At 45.4% G+C, this 21,302-nt stretch overlaps 1 protein-coding gene across 1 annotated transcript in view; it reads left to right on the top strand.

Moving 5' to 3' along the window:
- GLT1D1 (glycosyltransferase 1 domain containing 1) overlaps positions 1-21,007 on the top strand; it is a 37,127-nt gene extending 16,120 nt beyond the window's left edge. Inside the window, exons 6-11 of the mRNA XM_015823614.1 lie at positions 3,831-3,926; positions 6,595-6,644; positions 8,114-8,157; positions 11,786-11,906; positions 17,655-17,753; positions 20,757-21,007. Of these exons, the coding sequence (XP_015679100.1) occupies positions 3,831-3,926; positions 6,595-6,644; positions 8,114-8,157; positions 11,786-11,906; positions 17,655-17,753; positions 20,757-20,927 (581 nt within the window). The 3' untranslated portion in view covers positions 20,928-21,007. The remainder of the gene's footprint in view (positions 1-3,830; positions 3,927-6,594; positions 6,645-8,113; positions 8,158-11,785; positions 11,907-17,654; positions 17,754-20,756) is intronic.
- The last annotated feature ends 295 nt before the right edge of the window (positions 21,008-21,302 follow it).

Raw genomic sequence — 21,302 nt, 5'->3', positions numbered from 1 at the left:
CGGCTGCAAATTCTACAGGAAAGCAAAGCCCTTCTTTTTTTTTGAAAAATAAAAATAAAAATAAAAATAAATCTCCGGATTGGGTTTTTAATTTCCGAAAAGCAATATTGCAAGCCTGGACTCTGGGGCCCCCCGGTGATATTTAGGAGAAATAAACAGATGTCCTTGATGGAGCTGGTTTAGGTTACTGATCAAGCCCTCGTGTTTTATATGCCAATCTTCAAAGAAATTGCAGAGATTTTTTTTAAAAAAAAAACAAAGTGCGGGAAACAGCGACCAAAACGTTTTTTTCCCCCTTGTTTAAAAGGTCACCGCAGGGAGACCATAAAAACAGAGATGATGGTTTTCTGTTTGAAAAAAAAAGCACCTGAATTATTTGTGGTACCCATACTGTGGATGGAGACATTAATAAAGCTGCTGGACTCTGCCAGTGATGGGGCCAAATTCTTTTTTTTTTAACCTTGGGATGTTCTACACTCCTAAAAGTTACAATCACAACGAGCCTGGCTGTTTACCGTCGTAAATTGTAATAGTCCTAACGCACGGGTCGACCTGATTTTACGATATATTTTTTGTGGCGGTCGTTTAAGCGAACGCAATGGTTGTAAAGCAAATGCCGCAGCCGTAAGTGCAAATCTTGTGGACGTTAAGTGAGCACAGCGGTGGTAAGTGCGAACCCACTGATCGGTACGGGAGCGGTTTTGGCGAAAACTGGAAGGAACTGACGGGTTTGGGCAAAACCGTTGTAAAATTCGGTCGTGCGATCATGGGAAACATCCAAGAGATGTAAGTGTGGTTGTGTTGCTGAGCACCTGAAGAGTGGTCACGTGACTGGGGGGGGGAGTAACTGCTGGAACTTCAAATCTGGGTCATAAACGGTGGTGGGATTCAAGTCGGTTCGCACCACTTCGGCAAAACCGGTAGCTAATTTTTTTGTTGCCCAGGCCCAGAATGGACTTCCGGAAGTGGCATCCATACAGAGAACCAGTTGTTCACATATTTATTTATTTTTATTTATAATTTAATTTATACCCCGCCCTTCTCCTCATGGGACTCAGGGCGGCTAACAGCCTCATAAAAACTACAATACAAATACAATAATTAAAAGCCGAATTAAAAAGAAATATTTAAACAGGCCGATCAATTAAAATTATCCTTAAAAATCCCCTGAAACTTTAAAATCATTAAAAATTATCNCGGCTGCAAATTCTACAGGAAAGCAAAGCCCTTCTTTTTTTTTGAAAAATAAAAATAAAAATAAAAATAAATCTCCGGATTGGGTTTTTAATTTCCGAAAAGCAATATTGCAAGCCTGGACTCTGGGGCCCCCCGGTGATATTTAGGAGAAATAAACAGATGTCCTTGATGGAGCTGGTTTAGGTTACTGATCAAGCCCCCGTGTTTTATATGCCAATCTTCAAAGAAATTGCAGAGATTTTTTTTTAAAAAAAAACAAAGTGCGGGAAACAGCGACCAAAACGGTTTTTTCCTCCTTGTTTAAAAGGTCACCGCAGGGAGACCATAAAAACAGAGATGACTGTTGCCAGTTCAGTTCTGTTTGAAAAAACAACAACACCTGAATTATTTGTGGTACCCATACTGTGGATGGAGACATTAATAAAGCTGCTGGACTCTGCCAGTGATGGGGCCAAATTCTTTTTTTTTTAACCTTGGGATGTTCTACACTCCTAAAAGTTACAATCACAACGAGCCTGGCTGTTTACCGTCGTAAATTGTAATAGTCCTAACGCACGGGTCGACCTGATTTTACGATATATTTTTTGTGGCGGTCGTTTAAGCGAACGCAATGGTCGTAAAGCAAATGCCGCAGCCGTAAGTGCAAATCTTGTGGACATTAAGTGAGCACAACGGTGGTAAGTGCGAACCCACTGATCGTACGGGAGCGGTTTTGGCGAAAACTGGAAGGAACTGACGGGTTTGGGCAAAACCGTTGTAAAATTCGGTCGTGCGATCGTGGGAAACATCCAAGAGATGTAAGTGTGGTTGTGTTGCTGAGCACCTGAAGAGTGGTCACGTGATTGGGGGGGGGAGTAACTGCTGGAACTTCAAATCTGGGTCATAAACAGTGGTGGGATTCAAGTCGGTTCGCACCATTTCGGCAAAACCGGTAGCTAATTTTTTTGTTGCCCAGGCCCAGAATGGACTTCCGGAAGTGGCATCCATACAGAGAACCGGTTGTTCACGTATTTGAATCCCACCACTCCTTCCTTCCTTCCTTCCTTCCTTCCTTCCTCCCTCCCTCCCTCCCTCCCTCCCTCCCTTTCTTCCGTGGGATTCAGCCGGTTCGCACCACTTCCGCAGAACCGGTAGCTAATTTTTTGTTGCCCAGGCCCAGAATAGACTTCCAGAAGTGGCATCCATACAGAGAACCAGTTGTTCACGTATTTGAATCCCACCACTCCTTCCTTCCTTCCTTCCTTCCTTCCTTCCTTCCTTCCTATGGTGGGATTCAGCCAGTTCCCACCACTTCGGCAGAACCGGTAGCTAATTTTTGTTGCCCAGGTCCAGAATGGACTTCCGGAAGTGGCATCCATACAGAGAACCGGTTGTTCACGTATTTGAATCCTACCACCGGTCATAAATCCCCTTTTTCAGGTAGGTTGTAACTTCAAATGGTTGCTAAGGGACCCGTTGTAAGTCAAGAACTGCCGGTAGAGTAGAAATTCTGGCGACAAATTAGACTTTGAGGCAGGTTGGGTAGGTTAATCTGAGCTGGCCAATCTGCCCTTGTTGATGCCACCGTTGTTCTGTAGGAGAGAGGCTAAAAGAAAAATCTGTTTCTGTACTTAGCCGTTAAAATTCAGTTCTGTTCCCCTCATTCCAGTCTTGAAGAGGCACCAGCCTCATTCTAACTTTTTTTTAATACTTTTGCTTCCGCAGGAAAAGTGTCTAAATTTCTTGGCTTCTCTTGATCTCTCCAAGCTGCCTTGACTGGTCCAAAATGGACCAGTTCTCCAGGATATGGATGGTATAAGGGCTCCTGCCTTGAGCAGGGGGTTTGATTAGGAGACCTCCAAGGTCCCTTCCACCTCTTGGATTCTAGCCAAATATGGTTTTGAAAAGAAATGAAAAGAGAGAACATGAAAAAATGAGTTTCAGTAGATTGAGTAATAGCACTTAGCAATTGCACTTAGACATATATACCGCTTCACGGTGCTTTACAGCCCTCTCTAAGTGGCTTACAGAGTCAGCATATTTGCCCCCTAACAATCTGGGTCTTCGTTTTACCGACCTTGGAAGGATGGAAGGCTGAGTCAACCTTGAACCGGTCAGGATCGAACCCCTGGCAATGAGCAGTGAGTTAGCCTGCAATATTACATTCTAACCAGTGAGCACCATGGAAGGAAGGAAGGAAGGAAGGAAGGAAGGAAGGAAGGAAGGAAGGAAGGAAGGAAGGAAGGAAGGAAGGAAGGAAGGAGCGATAGCACTAGCAATGGCGCTTAATACTTATATGCCACTTCACAGTGTTTCACAGCCCTCTCTAAGCGGTTTACAGAGTCAGCCTGTTGCCCCCAACAATCTCAGTCCTCATTTTACCAACCTGGCAAGGATGGAAGGCTGAGTCAACCTTGAGCCGGTCAGGATCGAACTGCTGACAGCCGGCAGTCAGCAGAATTAGCCTGCAGTACTGCATTCTAACCACTCCGCCACACGGCTCCTAATAAGAATGAAAGTGTTGTGTTGGAATCAACAACTGGCAAATTACAGATGGTTGGTTTGTTGACTTGATGGGTCTTTGACCTTCTTAATTTCCCGAAAAGTTCTGATCCTTTGAAACCTAAGAAGTTTCAATCATGCTTTCTCCACAGGGATTGTCCAGGACGAGCAGAATCTATACATCTTCCTGCTGATCTGTGGACTAAGGAGAGTCAAAGATCCTCTTTATCTACTGGATGTTTTTTCAGGTCAAAATTTTCCCATCCAACCTCTTACGATACATTTGGCATGGATGACATTCCCTCCCCCCCAAAAATGGACATCTTTTTGAATGACTGGGAGGCATAATTTGAGGAGGCAGGGGGCCTGGAATGTGACGAATACAGCTGTTGTGTCCATCTGACCATAGTTTGGGTTTTCTACATATTTTTGTGGGTTCATAAGATCATTTGGGGAGGCGAATTCTAGACTTTGCTTTTTTATGGCCTCGCGTGCTATCTCGGTGCTATGAACCGTTATGACCCAGGTGTCCCAAAGGCGCTTTTTCAGGAGGCAACTGGACTTTCTTGTTTTCTTTTGAAGATGTTTCACTTCTCATCCCAGAAGCTTCTTCAGCTCTGACTAGATGGTGGGCGAGTGGAAGGATTTATACTCCTTGCAGATTGCTGGTCATTTGCATCCTTTTAGAGAGTCGTTGAGGCCATTTGGGGATTTACCTGTGTCCTCAGGGTCACCTGAGTGGTGCAAATGGGTGTGGAGCCTTCTTGGCTGTAGGACATTTTCTTCCCTGAGTCCCTTCACAGTTGCCTCCTGAAAAAGCATCTTTGGGAGAACCATACCTGGATAACTGAGAATCTCCATAGACATTAATGACCCAGGTGGTCAAGCCAAGGTAGGCCTTTATTGCTCTCAATAAATGCCGGTGGCCCTCCAGTGACCAGTAAAGGTTCCAGCCCCAGGCTACTCTGCAGGTAGCCACTCTCAGTCCCCCAAATAACAGCCCCCATAGTACAAGGAAAGCCCACAGAGTAGGAGCACGCTCACAGGGCAAGGTCCAGGGTTCCAAGTCCAGTCCACAAGGCAGGGTCCAGATACAAGTCTAGGGCAATCCTTGGGGCAAAGAAAAGGCCCAAGACCAGAAGCCATTCCAAAGGCCTGATGTGCAGGTTCTGAGGTTTTGCTGGTTAAAGAAATACAGGAAACTAGAAGTTGCCTTCAAGCTTACGTGTTTATTCAGCTGAATGGAGACGGACTCCTCTAAATGAGAGAAGCCCCGAATGACCAAGAAATCCTTGTATTTATTCTTTCTCATTACATAAGCAACCCATCCAGCAAAGCTGACACACATAAGAGAAAGATTTCACCCAGTAAGTCTGGCACACTGTAGATAAGAAGGGAGAAAGCAGAAGTAGCTAAACATGTTCCCATTTGAGTGTTCCCTAAAGATATCGTATGTTCTCGGGTGGGTTAGGACATTGGGTGTTGTCCTTGCTGTCCTTTCCTGACCCTGCATCCAGGACTTTGCAAGTGACCAGAGAGAGAGAGAGGCCATCTGTACGTATTCATAAGTCCTGGTCATCAGGCCCAGCGAAGCAAAGGCCAAACGCAGTCCACAAGACAAGGCAAGGTCCAATGCAAAAGGCGAAGAGTCATCTTCCAAGCGAGTCAAAGCCGGGAAGAGTGTAAACCAAAGCAAACACTTATTCCTGGCAAAGACCCACTCCCCACGGCTTCTCCTTAAGTTGCTCCCCTCCAGGTGTTCCTTGTGAGGAGGGGTGGGGTGACCTCGTCCCAAGTAGCCTTGTAGCCCTTTTTTGAGCTTGCCTATGCTCTGTTCTCCATGCCCTTGGATCAGTGGAGGAGGCAGCTGTTCCTCATCAGAGGGGATCTGCTACCTATCAGTCCAGTTGCCTGTCAGCAGCCAATCCTCCCTTGTGTCTGTGAAGGCAGGCAGATCTCCATCTGGTCAACCACCTCTTCCAGTGCTTGAGGGCCTGGGACAGCATCATCTTCAGCCCCTGGACTCTCCAAATATGTCAAGAGAAGTGTGTCGTCCTTGTCGGACGGTCCAGGTTCCAACTCCTCTTCTTCCGCTGCACTGGGTTCCGATGGGGCCATAACACTAAGAGCCTCCCAGAGTCTCTGGTATTGGTGAGATGGGCAGCAAAATAAATTTAATCGATCAGTTAAAAAATAAATTGAGCCACTTTTCTTTGAGGACTGAGAATACACAGGACTCTTGGTTAATAAAATGATTTTAGATAAGACAGATTGAACACCTGATCATCTTTGTGTTGAAGGAGATGACTGGGCACCAACAATCATCTCTTTAATTGATCACATTCAATTAAAATTAATTACATTGATTGGTCCATTTGCTCATCAGACAACTCTGCATTCTCCAGGTTCATCCATCCATTTATTCATTTCAAGCAAATGACTCTGGGTACCAAACGTTCCTCAAACAATTAAAAAGAAAGAGTTACAGTAGAGCACAAAATTAAATATATAGGGCAGCCGAGAGAAAAAAAAAGTCATTATAGGTGTCAATGTAGCCAGAAAACAGGGCCTTCATACTTAGATTGACTCTACGTTGGTGTAGTAAACAGTTTGCTAATCAAACGAGGTATAGATCTTAACTAGTTGGTCATGGAGATTTAGTTAAGGAATTACGCGGACTTCAGAGGCTGAGAGAAGCTAAGAGATGCCAACAGCTGGTTGAAATATTCAAAAAGGTTCCTCAACCATTTGGGTCGAATGTTTCTGTAGGCATCTGCTGTATCTTCTCACCTCAGCTGGACTTCATCCTGCACCATGAAGGTCCATCTGCCACCAGTTATTGTCAGTCAACGTTATCATGCTTTAGTCTCAGATTAAGTTTAGTCTAACCAGAATTCTCTCCTGTTCAATTGATAGAGTGGCATCAGGAAGACTCCAGGGTACACCTGATCATTATTGGACCTGCTGTAAGTTCTCTCCATGTCTCATCACCACTATCATGAACTCCATCCCCCAGGTTCCTGGTTGTCCTCTCCTTCTCTTTCTTTCTACCTTTCCCAGCATTAAGCTTTTTAAAAAAGAGCCAAGTCTGTGCGTAAGATTTTTTTTCCCCATGTTATTTATTTACTTAGTTGTACCCACCTTTGTTATTTTTACTCAAGGCAGCAAACATATCCAACACAACTTTCTCCTCCTATTTTCCCCATAACCACAAGCCTGTGAGATGAGCTGCATTAGGAGGGAGAGAGAGACTGGCCCAAGGTCACCCAGTTGGCTTTCGTGCCTAAGGCGGGACTAGACATCCCAGTCTCCTGGTGACTGGCCCCAGTTGGCTTTAGTGCCTACTGCAGGACTAGAATTCCCAGTCTCTTGGTTACTAGGCCCCAGTTGGCTTTCATGCCTAAGGTAGGACTAGAATTCCCAGTCTCCTGGTGACTGGTTCCAGTTGGCTTTCATGACTAAGGTAGGACTAGAACTCACAGTCTCCTGGTGACTGGCCCAAAGTCACCCAGTTGGCTTTTGTGCCTAAAGTAGGACTAGAACTCCCAGTCTCCTGGTGACTGGCCCAAAGTCACCCAGTTGGCTTTCATGCCTAAGGCAGGACTAGAACTCACAGTCTCCTGGTGACTGGCCCAAAGTCACCCACTTGGTTTTCATTCCCAAGGTAGGGCTAGAACTCACAGTCTCCTGGTTTCTCGGCTGGCACTTTAACCACTAGACCAGATGGCCACTCTTAAGGTGCCCCAAGTAGGATACCTTTCCTGTTTTATCCCCTTGTCTTGATAAAACTCCGCTTTTATTTCCACGTCGAACCCTTTTTCTTCCCGCTTGGCTACGGAGCGTATTCCCCCCCCCCTGTTCACTGTATCTTTCCGTTCCGGTTCATTGCAAGCTTTGAAAGGGAACTGGCGTGGAAGGGAAGATTGTGTAAAGGTACATCATCTGAATGTGTTCTTTTCCCGGCTTCTGATGCCTCCCTGCTTAGTCGAGACTTCAGGCAGTCGGCTTGTCAATTTTTATCTGCCTCAGTTTCCTCCCAAACGAGTTGTGGAAACTGCCAGAGGGGTCTTGCCAGGATGTTACGCATCCGGGGAAAAAAACAAACTCCCTCAAATTCTCTGTCTTTCCGAGCATAGTCCTGCTTGTCAGGGGCAGGTCGGTTGTTGGAAAGGAGAAGGAAGACGTTTTGGAGAAAAACAGGAATAAAAGAGCAAAGTTTTACTCCTCCAATTAGAGCATCAGACACCAATTACTCTGACATGAATGTTGGCCTGGTAGATGTTTGTTTTTGAAAGGCCCGATTTTGGCAGCCTTCCTCTGAGCGAGCAAGTTCTTCTGACTCCTTTGATTGTATTTTCGCAATCTGGAGCTGAGTTTTCCTGGCGTGCAATCATTTGTGCGTTCCCCTCTTTTTTTTTTGTCTTCCCTGCTGTAGGCTGATCCAACCTTTGCGAAAGAAGTCGAGGAGAAGGTGAAGAGGTAGGTTGCTCTGATATGATAAGGAGATTATTGGGGGGTTTTTTCTCCCTAAGGAAACCTGGGTTTATTTTCCTGAATTTCCTACTACACCAACCTTCTCTAATCTACTCTCCTGCAGAGGTTTGGAAGTACGATGTTGAGGGCCTCAGGAATCTTCATGCTACGATCCTTCCTTCCTTCCTTCCTTCTTTCCTCTCTCCTCTCTCTTCTGCCCTTCCTTTCTCCCTCTCCTCCCTCCTTCCTTCCTTCCCTCCCTCTCTCCTTCCTTCGTTGCTTCCTTCGTTGCTTCCTTCCTTCCTTCCTTCCTTTCCATCCTCTCCTTCCTCTCTCCTCTCCCCTCTTCTTCCTCTCCCTCTCTTCCTCCTGCCCTTCCTTTCTCCCTCTCCTCCCTCCCTCCTTCCTTCCCTCCCTCTTCTTCCTTCCTTACTCTGCTCCATCCTCTCCCTCCTCTCCTTCTCTCCCTCTCTCCTTCCTTCTTCCTTTTCTTCCCTCTCTCCTCCTTTCCTTCCTTCCCTCCCTCCCTCCCTCCCTCCCTTCCTCTCTTCTCTCCATCCCTGCTCTCCTCTTCTTCCGCTCCTCCCTCCCTTCCTCTCTCCTGCCCTTCCTTTCTCCCTCTCCTCCTTCCCTTCTTTCCATCCCTTTTTCTCCTTCCTTCCTTCCTTTTCCTCCCTCTCACCTCCTTTTTTCCTTTCTTCCCTCCCTCCCTCCCTCCCTCCTCTCTCCTCTCCCTCCCTACTCCCTTCCTCTCTTCCTTTCTCCCTCTCCTCCCTCCCTCCCTCCCTTCTTCTCCTTCCTTCCTTCCTTCCTTCCTTTGCCACCCATCACACTCTTCAAAGCAATTCTGGGGGGCTTACAGTGGTTTCAGTTGTCACTGAAATGTTGAGCAACCAAAGAATACCTTGGCTGCCCAGGCACTTGGCGTTTGAGAGAGAGGCCTTGTGGTACCACGCCCATTAGATATGATCACCCTTTCCAGCTCTGAAGCCATTGAAACTTTCCAGGTCCGAAGAAACGCCTGCGAAGGGGAACACGTCTTCCTCTGCAGAAGAAGTCGCATCCTGGGATCCCGTGTCCGCTAGGCCTGCTCATCCTCTAATGAAGTCCGCTTTGATGCCGGGAGAGCGGGAAGCGTCAAGAGTTTCAGATTTAGCTCGCTCGAGAATCTCCATCGATTTGAATTTGAGGTTACGAAGAAGGCAGAATCAGAAATAGCAGCGTTTAGACCAGTGGTTCTCAACCTTTTTAATGCCGCGACCCCCAACCGGTCGTAAGTCAAGGACTAAACCGGTCATAAGTCGAGGACTAAACCGGTCGTAGGTCGAGGACTACCCAACCGGTCGTAAGTCGAGGACTTTCCCTGCCCGGGAGCGCTGCACATGCGTGGTTCCGCCCCCTGTGCCGGCCGAGGCGTAGCTGGCAAGCGGCAGAGACGGAGCAGGCCGACCACCAGCTGGCCCAGCCCAAGGGAGGTAAGGCACCCGCCGGAAAAGGGGGAAAAAATGGCGGACAGTCTTGCTTGGCGACCCCTGTGAAATGGTCGCTCGACCCCAAATGGGGTCGTGACCCATAGGTTGAGAACCGCTGGTTTAGACTCTTCTGTAGTCTTCTGTAGAGAAGAGTAATTAAAATTGAATATTCCCTCTTCCCCCTGGAATTGGGAATTGCATTGCAATGTATCTGGAAGGCTAGGTAAGGCTACCTTCGCACGGGACCAGTTAGTCTTTAAGTCACCTATTCCTACTTTCCCCAAGAGAGAGCAAGCACATCCCGACTAAGCTGACCTTGTTGAAATAGGTTGGATCCACGCTTCAGCTCTTCACATTTGCGGCCCAGCCTCAGGGGAAACCGTCTCAGTTCCGTGTCATGCTTCACAACATGCCCTCTAGATTCTCTCCAGGAGACGGCTTAAAAAAATGGGTGGATAAATAATTAAAATAAATGAAATCACAGTTGACCTCTTCCAAGGACAAGCGTTCGGAAATTAAGAACTGCAGGACTCGGTTTAAAACAACAACAACAAAAAAAGTTAACAGCTTCAGGAAAGTTCGGTTGGACATTCCCCCCCAAAAACCCCCATTTTAAAAAAACACACATTTACACAAAGCTTAAAATCATGGGAGAATTGGCAGTTCTCCCCCAAAACAAGATGCTGATTATTGATTACTGTTTGCTGAGCTGGCCTACCTGAAGGAATTGCTCCCTTGGCAGGGACTTCCCACAGACAATTATGGAATATCATCAATCAATCTTAGGGAATTCCTTTCCTTTTTTTAAAAGAGGATGAAACGCAATGGAAACTAATATACATTAAGAGAAAGAAAGAGAGAAAGAAAGGAAGGAAGAAAAAGAAAGAAAGAAAGAAAAAGAAAGAAAGAAAGAAAAGACAGCCTGACAGAGTCTTTAGTGGATTGATCACCAAGGAAGGAGGGAAGGAAGGAAGGAAGGAAGGAAAAAAGAAAGAAAGAAGAAAAGCCAGCGTGACAAAGTCTTTTTTAGTGGATTGATCACCAAAGAAGGAGGGAGGGAGGGAGGGAGGGAGGGAAGGAAGGAAAGAAAGAAAGAGAAAGAAAGAAAGAAAGAAAGAAAGAAAGAAAGAAAAAAGAAAAAGAAAAGCCAGCCTGACAAAGTCTTCTTTAGTGGATTGATCACCAAGAAAGGAAGGAAGGAAAAAAGAAAGAAATAAGAAAAGCCAGCCTGACAAAGTCTTTTTTAGTGGATTGATCACCAAGGAAGGAAGGAAGGAAGGAGAGAGAGAGAGAGAGAGAGAGAAGCCAGCCTGACAAAGTCTTCTTTAGTGGATTGATCACCAAAGAGGGAGGGAGGGAGGGAGGGAGGGAGGGAAGGAAGGAAAGAAAGAAAGAGAGAGAAAGAAAGAAAGAAAGAAAGAAAGAAAGAAAGAAAGAAAGAAAGAAAGAAAGAAAGAAAGAAAAGCCAGCCTGACAAAGTCTTCTTTAGTGGATTGATCACCAAGGAGGGTAGGAAGGAAGGAAAGAAAAGAAAGAAAGGAAAAAATGAAAGACCGAACAAGAATCGAATTCATTTCATTTGCATCACAAAAAGGTCCTCAGTTCTCAGAACAAGGCCAGAACTTTAGAAACCGCACAATCTTCTCTGTTGTCCATGGGAGAGGAACCGAGAGCAGGAAACACACAGGGAACAATCTGATGGAATCCCTTCTCTCTTCCGTCCTAGCTATCATGGCCAACGGGCAGAGGGTGGGAGTTACCGGTAGTCCTCAACTTAAGATCCTTCCTTCAACGACCATTTGAAGTCGTGACAGTCAGGACTGGTCTTCTCACTTAGGACCTTTGCGATATTTCCCGCCATCACGTGATTAAAATCCGGATGCTCGGCCACTGGCATGGACATGCGACAGTTGCAGCCTCCTGGGGTCCCACTGATCACCATTTGCAAGCTTCCTACAAGCAAAGTGAATGAGGAAAAGCTGGATGTGTATGGTTTTCTGGATGCCGTCGGGGAAAAAAAGGGTCGTAAATTCAAGCACGACTCGCTTAATGACCTCCTAGTTAGCAAGGAAACTTCTGGTCCCAATTGTGACAGTAAGGGGAGGACGTCCCCTGCCGGCCATCCATTGGAAGAGGATTAACAAGCTGAATTTACTCCCTAGGGCAGCTGGGGTCCACTTATTGCCAGCCATCCGCCAGGAAGATCTTCACGCCGTTATGGAAAACTGTTTTGCCGTTGTTAACAGTTCTGTATCCGAAGGGATGTCAGCTGCAATTTTAGAGGTAATTCCTTCCTTACTTCCAGGGAGGGGAGGGAACTGTGTTGGGCATTCCTCTTGGAAACCTCTGTCCTGCTTCTGTTGATGTTCCTCAACTCTTAAAAGACGTAGAACATAGAATGATAGGGTGGGAGGTCATCTAGTCCAAGCAGGAGATCCTATCCCATTTCAGACATATGGCTGTCCAGTCTCTTCTTAAAAACCTCCAGTGTTGGAGCACCTACAACTTTTAGTGACAAGTGGTTCCACTGAATAACAGAATAACTGAGTTGGAAGGGACCTTAGAGGTCTTGTAGTCCAACCCTCTGCTCAAGCAGGAGACTCTATGCTATTTCAGTGGCTGCCCAGTCTCTTCTTAAAAACTTCCAGTGTTGGAAAACCCACAACTTCTGGTGGCAAGTTGTTCCATTGATTAATCTTACTGCCAGGAAATTTCTCCTTAATTCCAGGTTGCTTCTCTCCTTGATAACTTTCCATCCCTTGCTTCTTGTCCTGCCTTCAGGGGCTTTGGAGAAGAGGCCAACCTGTTCGAACCCCTCAAACATTGGAAGAATGCTATTATGTAACCCCCTAAGTCTTATCTCTGTTAGACTACCCTGTTCTTTCAAATATTCATTGTTTAGCCTCCAGACTCCTTATCACCTTCATTGCTCTTCAAACAGGCAAAGATTTTTTTTTGGTCAAACAGACAAAGCTGTTTGAACTGTTCTGTGAAATTGACTAATGATGCTGAGGCATTTGCACACCCGTTTGGTCTGTTGACTTGGATCCTCATGGAGATTCAGAATACAAACACACATTCACACAGAGGAAGGGAGGGGGGGAGAGAGAGACAGAGAGAGAGAGAGATGGAGAGTGAAAGAGAGAGACGGAGAAAGAGAAAGAGATAAAGACAGAGAGAAAGAGTGGGAGAGAGACACAGTGAGAAAGAGAGAGAGAGACAGAGAAAGCAAGAGAGAAAGAGAGAAAGAGACTGAGAAAGAGCGGGAGAGAGATGAGAGAAAGAAAAAGACACAGAGAAAGAGAGACACAGAAAGAGAGACACAGAAAGAGAAGGAGAGAGACAGAAAGAGAGCGGGAGAGAGACAGAAAGAAAGAAGAGAGAGACAGAGACACAGAGAAAGAGAGACACAAAGAGAAAGAGACAGACAGAGCGGGAGAGAGACGGAGAGAGAGAAAGAAAGAGATAAAGACAGAGACACAGAAAGAGAGACACAGAGAAAGAGAGACACAGAAAGAGAAAGAGAGACAGAAAGAGCGGGAGAGAGAGACGGAGAGAGAGAAAGAAAGAGATAAAAACAGAGACACAGAAAGAGACACAGAGAAAGAGAGAGAGACCGAAAGAAAGAGGGAGAGAGAGACAGAGAAAGAGAAAGAGAGTGGGAGAGAGACAGAGAGAGAGAGAGAGGGAGAGAGAGAGAGAGATTGTGACTGCAGCAGACTGGAAATTCTGCTGTCTAATAAAGCCCCTGAATGAAGCCCACCATGTAGTGTTTAAATCAACCCTATTATTAAAAGTCAGTTCTGATTTAGTCTGGCAATTACAAGCAGGAGAGGCCAATCCACTGCTGATTTATTGGTCTCATCCTCCCCCAGATTATACGAAACTGCTAAATAGCTCGCTTCGCTGTGAATACCTCAAAGCTGGGGTGCCGGGAGAAAAGTTTTTAAAAAGCAAGCAAGAAGAAGAAAACAAGTAACAAAAAAAAAGAGCAGAGGTTCCCACTTCCTTTTCACGATCTTCAAAAAGGTCAGAAAAAAAAATCTCTTTGGATTTCCTACCAGAGAAGTTGAAAATCAAATTCAGGAAGGTTCGGATAAAGTGAAAAACCCTTTTGGGGCTCGACTCCCCTCTTTAAACAAGACCCCGAGGAGTGAAGGTGCCGTTTGGAAAAAGAAATAATTGAGAACCACATCGGCAGCCTCAAGATTCTCCTGTGGAAAATTGCAGCTGAAAAAACAAAAAATCGATGGAAGTCGGCTTTGAAATGCAATTCCTTTTCCTCTCTCCCACTTTCTGTTGACGCTCCAAAGCCTTTTAATTTAGCCCATTCATTGCTGGATGGCCTGGCCTGAAGTTGTAAAGATTTAAGCTACTTCACTTTTCTGGTTTATGTTTCCTTTCTTGGGAGATCCAGGCACGGTTCTCCCGAAAGAAGAAGAACCACAAAACAACAGAATAACAAGAGTTGAAAGGGACCTTGGAGGTCTTCTAGTCCAACCCGTGCTCAAGCAGGAGACCCTATACCAGGGGTAGGCAACCTTGGCTCTTTTATGACGCATGGACTTCAACTCCCAGAATTCCTGAGCCAGCATGGCTCAGCTTAGAAACCTCTCCCTTTCCCCTCAGCGTGGCTGGCTCAGGAATTCTGGGAGTTGAAGTCCATGAGTCATCAAAGAGCCAAGGTTGCCTACCCCTGTTCTAGGCTGGTGTTTCTCAACCTTGGTAACTCTAAGATGGGTGGACTTCAACTCCCAGAATTCCTGAGTCAGCATGGGGGAACTATGACCCCCTCATGACTTGTGGACTTCAATTCCCAGAATTCCTGAGCCAGCATGGCTCAGCATGGAAACCTCTCCCTTTCCCCTCAGCACGGCTGGCTCAGGAATTCTGGGAGTTGAAGTCCACGAGTCATGAGGGGGCCATAGTTCCCCCATGCTGGCTCAGGAATTCTGGGAGTTGAAGTCCACGAGTCATAAAAGAGTCAAGGTTGCCTACCCCTGCCCTATACTAGTTCAGATAAAAGGCTGTCCAGTCTCTTCTTAAAAACCTCCAGTGTTGGAGCACCCACATCTTCTGGAAGCAAGCCGTTCTACTGGTTAATTGTTCTCACTATTGACATTTCTCCTTAGTTCTAGGTTGCTTCTCTCCTTGATTAGTTTCCATCCATTGTTTCTTGTGTTGCCCTCCAGTGCTTTGGAAAATAAGTTGTCCCTCTCTTCTTTGTGGCAGCCCCTCCAATATTGGAAGACTCATATCATGTCACCCCCTGGTCCTTCTCTTCACTAGACTAGCCATGCCCAGTTCCTGTAACCGTTCTTCATATGTTTTAGTCCCCTAATCGTCTTTGGTGCTCTTCTCTGCACTCTTTCCAGAGTCTCTACATCTTTTTTTATAATATGGGGAGATTAAGGGGTGATGTGAAGATGAAAAGGCCTGCACCTCTGTGGCTGCAGACTGCAAAATTCGGAAAGGACCAACTCTAAGCTTCCACGGTTTATGAAAAGATCCTGTCCTTTTAGATCCTGTCCAGCCACTGGAGAAGTGAATTAGCATCACAGCTCATAGAACATCTGTAACGTCAATTGCCCAAATCGTTAGCAGGGAGGGAGGGATTTCCCTTCTTCTGAAGTTCATCAAACAGAGTTGCTGGATTTTTTTTTTTTAAATAGGTCTGCCTTCATTTTTACATTTAATTTTTGCCCAGTTTCTCTTTAGACAATCTGGCTGACGTGGACAGTAAAGCAGCCACATCTCCTTAGAAAGGCCAAAGAAAGAAACAGGGCCTGTTTTAATTGGACCTGGTTCTCCTATCTAAAATGGCCAACAGGCAGAAATGCCATCTGTCCAATGCCCATTTCATTAACTAAGACCGCAGCTTGGCCTGGAAGGATGTAGATGGAACTGCAGCCCAAGGGGGTCTGGATGAGGAAAAATAAATAAGTGCTGCTTTGAACGCTTTTGATTAAAAAGAAGAAGAGGGAAGAAAGAATACAGATTTTTTTGTATTTGTCCAGCTTCTAGAGAACGGAGATATCTAAAGCCAGCTGGACAGAAACATTTGAACATGAACCAAGAAGAAAGTAATTCTGATAATAATAATAATAATAATAAGGGTGCCTTAGATTCTTGGGAAGAGCTTGAGGTGTGTGAAAGCCAACACCAGCTAAAGAACTGGCAGTTGTGACTTCGCATGGTGGCGAACCAACGTCGGGACCCAAGAACCAAGAAACACATAGAGTTACTTCTGAGCAAGTTTCCTCTGTGTTCCTCACCTTCAGACAGAATCTTGCCAGTCTAAAGCAACTATTTCCATCGCTAAAGATATGCTCTGAGAACTTCTCTTGGTCCTCTATGAGGCAGCCCCTCCCTCCTGGGAATCCAGACTACATTCCACCACATCAGATAATTTTACAGATAGAAAGTTCGGTCCTTATAATTTGGCCCTGGGGTTTAATATTGGGTCAAGAGGTGAAGGAACAAGGGGGAGAAAAATAACCCCCCAAAAAATCAACTGGCATTCTCTTATAGTTTGCTTCTGTCAGCTGTCACATTCTAGTGCAGTGGTGGCGAACCTATGGCACGTGTGCCAGAGGCGGCACTCAGAGCCCTCTCTGTGGGCACGCACGCCATGCCCCGGAGATGGCAACTGTCCCTCTTCAATCAGCTGCCCACTAACTCACCGAGGTCCCATGTGGCCGGATGCATCCCAGCATGGCTGGTTTCCCTCCCCCCCCCCCCCCCCCCCCCCCCCCCCCCCCCCCCCCCCCCCCCCCCCCCCCCCCCCCCCCCCCCCCCCCCCCCCCCCCCCCCCCCCGTCCCATCCCTCCTGGCCTTGCACGCTCTCCTTTTCCCAGGCACGACCCACTGCATCGCCTCCTCAGCTGTCGGCCGTCCGTCCAGCTCAGAGGCGGCTTCTCTGAACTGCTGGCGGCAGGCTGCGGAGCCCCAGAGTGCGCTGGTCGAGGGGCTGGCAGGCTGTGGCTGCTGACGGACACTGTCGGCCCCCATGCGCTGGCTGGCCTCTGTGTGCGGGGGCCGATGGTGTCAGGCAGCAGCCACCCTGGGCCCTGCCTCGCCTTGCCCTGCAACAATGGCACCCCTGCCCTGCCTCGCCTTGCCTCGTCTCACCCCACAGGACAAGCCTGCCCACCGCCCCACCTGCCAGACACCCCCCTGGATCTTCCCCAATCCTGCCCCACAGGCATCCCTCCCCACGAGCAACATCAAGGAGACCATGCCTACCTTGGCCACACCCACCCAGTCTGCCATGACCACCACAGCCACGCCCACCCACCTGGCACCCGGCGATACATAAGTGGGTTTTGGGTTGCAGTTTGGGCACTCGGTCTCTAAAAGGTTCGCCATCGCTGTGCTAGTGCATCCAAATTGCAGGTATTTTTAATCAACACAGTCATCTTGCTCAGGGAAAGGACAACTGCCTTAAAAGGCCCAGATATTTAGGGGCAGTAATTGCGTGCGGCATAATCCATTCGGGTAGGCTTGGCTGGTACAAAGCCAAATTTTTGCCTCCTGCCTTTGCCATCTGCCACCAGAGTTTCTGCCGATGTAATAGCAGGGTGTGGGTGTGCATGTATAAAACAAAACTCCCACCGATGAGTTAATCTTCTTAATCTTTTCTTTTTATTAAGGTCCCTCTTTTCCGCAAAAAGGGATCTCTCTCTCCCCAAAAGAGCTGATCGTTTCAGCTCCGCCCTCTTGTTATAGTCCTTGACTTACCACAGTTCGTTTAGTGACTGAAGGAAGCGCTGACGTACGACCGTTTTTCACACTTACGACCTTACAGCCTCCCCAAGCGATCAAAATTCACACGCTTGGCCACTGGCTCATATTTATGACATTGGCAGTCTTCCGGGGTCATGGGGTCACGTTTTTGCGAGCTTCTGACAAGCAAAGTCAATGGGAAAGCCAGATTCACTTAGCAATTGTGTCATTAATTTAACTCACATCAGAGTTCTCTGCAAGGTCTCAGTGGCAGCAAATGTGAGCCCTTTCTTTTCCGTGTAACAGGCAATGGACTTAAATGTTCCCGTGCTGGCAAGGAATATTCCAGGAAATGCTGCCGTAATTGTGCACCAAACAACTGGATTATTATATTCGACCCCTCAGGTAATAATTAAGCTAAAATACGTTGCATCCTATGTAGACCTGTTTGTCTGTCTGTCTCTATCTAGTTATCTAGCTAGCTATCTCATCTATCTATCTATCTATCTATCTATCTATCTATCTATCTATCTATCTATCGCTAGTTAGCTAGCTCATCTATCACTAGTTAGCTAGCTCTATCTATCAGCTAGCTAGCTCATCTATCTACAGTATATCTATCTAGCTCCTATCTATTATCTATAGCTAGCTAGCTTATCTATCTATCTATAGCTAGCTAGCTCATCTATCTATTATTGCTAGTTAGCTATCTCATCTTTCTATCTATCTATAGCTAGCTAGCTCATCTATCTATCTATCTCTCATCTACCGCTAGTTAGCTATCTCATCTTTCTATCTATAGCTAGCTAGTTCATCTATCTATCGCTAGCTCATCTATCTCTATCTATCTATAGCTAGCTAGCTAGCTCATCTATCTATCTATTGCTAGTTAGCTATCTTATCTTTCTATCTATCTATCTATAGCTAGCTAGCTCATCTATCTATAGCTAGCTAGCTCATCTATATCTATCTATCTCCTCTATCTCCTCTATCTATCTATTGCTAGTTAGCTAGCTCATCTATCTATCTATCTATCTATCGCTAGTTCATCTATCTCTATCTCATCTATCTATCGCTAGTTAGCTAGCTCATCTATCTATCTATCTATCGCTAGCTCATCTATCTCTATCTATCTATCTCATCTATCTATCGCTAGTTAGCTAGCTCATCTATCTATCTATCTATCTATCTATCGCTAGCTCATCTATATCTATCTATCTATAGCTAGCTAGCTCATCTATCTATTTATATCTATCTATAGCTAGCTAGCTCATCTATGTTTTATTGCTAGTTAGCTATCATCTTTCTATCTATCTATCTATAGCTAGCTAGCTCATCTATTTATCCATCTATCTATCTCATCTATCTATTGCTAGTTAGCTATCTCATCTATCTATCTATCTATAGCTAGCTAGCTCATCTATCTATCTATAGCTAGCTAGTTTATCTATCTATCTATCTATCTATCTATCTATCTATCTATCTATCTATCTATCTATCTACTGAATGATGCTGGATAAGAGAATGAAGTAATTTCATATTGGGAGCTGTCCATGACTTATAGTGCTGAAGCCAACTTGGGGGTTAAGCTTTCAATCGAGATCGAATTCTGCCTCTCCCCCCCCATAGCCTGCAGGATGTGTCACCTCCCAGATAATTTATAGCTCCACTACCGTAATGAAAACCTTGATCTTATTTGTGTTAAGCTTTTGAACCGTTTGTGGCACCCGGGTCACAGCTGCGAAAGTGCCTAAGCACTGAGATTTTAAGTCCTCTGTATGTACCCCATCTCCTAATTAACCAGAGTATGTTATTAAACTCAGAAAGGAGGATCTGGGGAAAGGGAGAAATTATGGGGGAATTAATCCTGTTGATCCCATAAATTAGATTTCTGTTCCCCATCAATAATCAGGTACGTGCAATAAGGCTATGCTTTTAAAGAATAAAACTGCAGACCCAGATTAAATAAAACCACAAAGTGGAAAATGCATTTTCTCCTTAAGCCTATTTTTTTTTTAAGCATGACGAATGCTGTTTAAGTATAGTCAGGGAGTTAGATGTTCCGTTTTCATTAGTCTTTGGTGTAACTAACCCCTTCTCAAAATATATATTGGGCTTAACACGTTCCTCCCCAGAGTCAGGTGTCTCCCGCAGTGTTCAGGAATGAATCTTTTTTGTTATAAGTTACAGCAGGTTTTTCTTGAACCAGAACATTATTATTATTATTATGTTTTTAATGTGTCCGTGAGTCCCGTGGGTGAAGACCAGAGAGAAAACAATATCTTACTTCAGATTTTGAAGGTGTTTTTTTTGTTTTTTGTTTTGCAAATTGTCCTGGGAGTTGTGTTCTTCTTGATCTGTTTTATGATCACAGTTGGTGTTGGGTGAGATGGTGAGGTTCAAGAACCTCTGAGGATGTTAGGCAGGGCAAGTATGATCAATCTCCTGCCAAGATCCACTATTAACAGCTAAGTATTTTCTTTTAACACACACACACACACAGAGAGAGAGAGAGACAGACAGACAGAGACTTTGCTTCTTCCATTCTTTTATCGTCTCTTTGCTTCTTCCATTCTTTTATCAGTCAGAAGAAATGGAAGCAATAACTCCACCAATATGACCAATGTAACCAACCTGGTTACATCATGAATGCTAGAAGGGAGTGGGGTTTACGGATTAGAGGAGGCGGAGGACAAGGGGAGGGAGAGGAAGAGGAGGAGGACTGTGAGGTCCTTGGTGCTTTCTGATCTTGGTTGTTTCCTTGCCAACATTTCATTGCCCAACTAGGGAACATTACCCGTGATGTTACCTGGTGACGTTACCTAGTTGGGTCATCAAGAAAAGCATTAAGCTCAGAGAACACCAAGGATCCTACACGTTTAACTGTTACTTTGGGTTTTGGAAAACCTTGTGTCAATGCTGCAAATACTGTATATTCTTGCTTTGACAATATGCAGAACTGTCTGGTATTTATATAGTTAAACCAGCAACTGGGAAAGAGGGAGGAGCATAAGGATAGCCCGAAAGAAACCGGAAGTAAATCACATCTTCCAAGTTGATTGGAAGATGTGAACCATGACCCCAAAATAAGGGAGTGGGAAATGCTTAAAATGTATATGTGTAACGGAAGAGAAGCCAGACCTAAGCATTTCCACCATGCTGTACTGATGTCTCTGTAACCTTAATAAATGCTTTTAGGAAAAATATGCCTGAAAGTCCTTTTAAGTGTTTCGTTAATCAGACACTTGACACCTTGTCGGGAAATCTTCTGGTAGAATATGAGTCTGGCATCTGCTTCCTAACCTGGTGTACCTTGAAAGCAAGGCAGAAAGCTTTCTTAAGACCTTTTGAGAAGCACCACCACAGAAGACTACTAATAATGGCCCACTCCATACTCTTTCTTTTCAGGAATTTGTCCAGCTGGCCAGAACTTTGATTAAGGACCCACTTTTGCACAAAGAGATTATAAGAAAGGCACACGAATATGTCCTGAAGCATCATTCATGGGAGAAAGAAAGGAAGGTCTATCAGAACCTTGTTTTGAAGCTTCATGAAGGTTCTTGTATCAAACAACCATGAGTTACCAACCACCATGGTCAACCAGGTTTTCGTCATCTTAATCATCTGAGTCGTCTTCATTAAAGTTATTACTATTGTGATTTTGTAGATTTTGTTCTCCTTGAGAGTCAAAAGGCATATAGTAGATTTTTACAGCCTGGCAGCCTCCAGAAACATGGGACTTCTGTTCCCATAATCCCCTACCAGTCATTACCAAAGGACTATGGGAACTGACCTCAAACACATTATAGAACTCCAAGTTGGGAAAAAGAATCCTAAAGATACAATCAATCTAACGTTTATTGTTGAGTGGAAACACTTTATAGATTTTTTACATGAAGCATAAGAAATTGAATTTATGATGTATGGTTGGGATGATTAGAAAGAATAGATTAT

Source organism: Protobothrops mucrosquamatus, unplaced genomic scaffold (genome assembly GCF_001527695.2).
Source record: "Protobothrops mucrosquamatus isolate PMUCROS unplaced genomic scaffold, P.Mucros_1.0 scaffold1929, whole genome shotgun sequence".
Taxonomy (NCBI): domain Eukaryota; kingdom Metazoa; phylum Chordata; class Lepidosauria; order Squamata; family Viperidae; genus Protobothrops; species Protobothrops mucrosquamatus.
The sequence above is the reverse complement of the archived record's forward strand: the minus strand, read 5'-3'. Positions and strand labels throughout refer to the sequence as shown.